We start from the raw sequence: 2614 nt of genomic DNA on the forward strand, positions 1-2614 counted from the left end.
CTTTAGGATTCGATTCCATGTGCTTGATTCAAATTTTCTAAAGATTATAAGTAGCCTTTCCTTTAGGATTCATTCCATATGCTTGATTCAACAGGATATACTTGTGTAAGGTTTATAATTTTCTTACGAGAGTTCGTGTTGAGATGCCCGATTGTTGCATCATTAGTGAAGTGTTTACATGAGCCACAACATACCAAAACGTGTTTACATGAGCCACAACATACCAAAGCGCATGAATGGCTAGGACCCAAAAAAAAAAACAGAGACCTGAAATTTAATTTGTAAGCTGTCTAACCTAATATAAGGCCTACTTCCAATCTGCGAACGGGAACGGCACCAGACGCGTTTGGTATTATCAAACATCCGTGTAGTATAATACTCTCGACTGTGGGGCCAGTGATCAAAAAATTAAAAATCTCCTATCAAATATTTTTTAGGTCATTAGTCCATCGGGGCCAAGACACGACAGACCAATGCTCTGGATTTTGTCAATATCATATCATGGCCCCAACGGCTTGGCGGAACGTAATACAATTCCTGCAACAAGCGTGTGGGGGCTGTGGGTACACATGCTTTTCATGGTTTCTCCAGCTTTATGCGTGACTAGAAAGTGCGAGAAAAACCAAAAGAGAGAAGAAAAAAAGGATAACGTTATCTTCAAGCAACAATAAACAATCTACCAAAAACGACAGCTTTCCCATCGGCGCCTGAGTCAAAATACATTTACGCCGATTTACAAAGTTATATTTTTATGTAGACAAGGGAAGGGCACGTGCGGCCATTCCGGCGCGTGCGTCTCCTCGGAGCATGATCAGTTCATCCTATCAATTACACACCCTTTGGTTAGTTCGAGGGCAGTATTTCAGCCATGGAGGGTCCCGATGATCTGGGCTCGATTCCAACGGCTCAGATTTGATTTCAGATCCCGCCGGTTGTGGCTGGACATGTTCCTTCTCTCCTTCGTCTTCCTCTCGCAAACGCTTTACCCCGATCGGAACCCCGAACAACCTTGGACTCGGACTCGGACTCGGGCTTAGGCTCAGATCCGGACTCGTTTCCTCCTCTGCTTTCACTCGGCTCTGACCGGCGCCATTTCCGTCGGGTTCTTCGGAAAACCGTCTCAGCGGCATCAAATCTAGCGGTTTCTCTGCCTGAAAACTGCCTTCCCCCTGGCTATTGGCGTACTTGGTCATCAGAACGAATATGCTGTTACAGAGATTCTTCATCTGCGTCAGCTCCTGCGTCAGATGCATGTTCTCCTTCCTTAAACGCTCGTTCTCGTCCAGCAGCTCCGCCGTGCTGTTGGAAGTGGTGGCGCGGCAGGCCGATGCGGGGGCTGCCGGCGACGAATTCGACGACAGAACTTGCTCTTCGCCGGAGTAAGTCGGAGATCCAGCGCGAGCCACCGTCACTACGGCCGTCGCCGTTGGTACGGCCGCCGCGGCGGGAGAGATTTTCCGGCGGTGTATGTCGCAAAGAAGGTGCTTCTCACCGCGGCGGAAGCAATCGTTCGCGAATTCCCACCGATCCGGTACGATCTTCCGAAATCCCTGCAAAACGAAGGAAAAATCACATCAGAACGCACAGATCTAAAAAAATTTAAACCGTCTTGAGCGTGTATTTGCATAGAGAGATCATACATATGTATTAAGTTGGCGGACGAAACTGGAGAAATTGTTGTGTTTGAAGCATTTTGGAAGAAGATCTCTGGCAAACTCAGCCGGTCGCCAGACAATGAAAGTCGATCCATCGTCATTCCACGAGATGATGTCGTCAATCGAATTATCATCAACGAGTTGATACGTTTTCGTTAGAAAAGGCGTCGGAAGAGATCTGTGAGACGGATCTGCAGCCGTCGATTCGTTATTCGGCTCCACTGGAGGAGCCATGGCCAACTATCAATCTAATCTCCACCCTAATCTGAATTAAAAAAAAAAAAAATACAATAAACCAATCCCTCATTCCATAAATCTAAGATTAACATATAAGAATTACAAAATCATAAAATTGTATTCGAAATTTTCAGATTCAACATATAATTTGAGAAACTAAGATTTTTCTAAAATCATATTACAAATCTTTAGCAATTTCAGATCTGAGAAACCAAAGATTTACCTGAAAAAGAAGAAGAAATTTTCTAATATTCGTGAGAAATCAAAAATAAAAGATGTGTAAGAAAGAGAAAGGTTTTTCGTTGGATTCTAGAAAGAAGTAGAACCTTCTCGTTGCGGATTAGCGAAAGAAAAGAGAAAGGCCGCCCCACCACTAAGAGAGAGAAAGAAGAGAGGAAACCACGAGAAGGTGGTATCCGTTTTTTCGAGAAGGTTCTTGGATAGTCGTTTCGACACGTGTCGGTGAGAACGTGGATGGTATATGCTAAAGATAAGGCTGCCGTGGAAAATGGACGCTTTAATTGCCATACTATTGTTTTGGCTACCATTTCTCTCGGACGGTGCTGGATACACCTGTTTTAGATCACCAAGCTCTGTGGAGCTGACAGATTGTATATCTAAAATCTAATCCGTCCATCAGGTTTTATCCATGATTCTAATCGCTGGTTATAAAAATCATTGATACGCAAAACTCAGGTCTTCAAAACAAACGGGTATATAGG

General features: G+C 44.3%; 1 protein-coding gene across 3 annotated transcripts; it reads right to left on the reverse strand.

The window, feature by feature from the left end:
- Window positions 1–630: 630 nt before the first annotated feature.
- On the reverse strand, window positions 631–2371 carry LOC131232839 (heat stress transcription factor B-2b-like). Of its 3 annotated transcripts, none has more exons than XM_058229327.1 (3): window positions 2219–2371; window positions 1641–1920; window positions 631–1550 (listed from the first exon to the last, which is right to left on the reverse strand). In XM_058229327.1, the coding sequence occupies exons 2-3, from the start codon at window positions 1887–1889 to the stop codon at window positions 825–827; spliced, it is 975 nt and encodes a 324-aa protein (XP_058085310.1). In that variant the 5' UTR covers window positions 1890–1920; window positions 2219–2371; the 3' UTR covers window positions 631–824. The 3 variants fall into 3 exon arrangements, with proteins under 3 accessions (XP_058085310.1, XP_058085309.1, XP_058085311.1); XM_058229326.1 differs by having other exon boundaries at window positions 2116–2276; XM_058229328.1 differs by lacking the exon at window positions 2219–2371 and having other exon boundaries at window positions 1641–2109.
- Window positions 2372–2614: the final 243 nt, after the last annotated feature.

This window comes from Magnolia sinica, chromosome 18 (genome assembly GCF_029962835.1).
Source record: "Magnolia sinica isolate HGM2019 chromosome 18, MsV1, whole genome shotgun sequence".
NCBI classification, from domain to species: domain Eukaryota; kingdom Viridiplantae; phylum Streptophyta; class Magnoliopsida; order Magnoliales; family Magnoliaceae; genus Magnolia; species Magnolia sinica.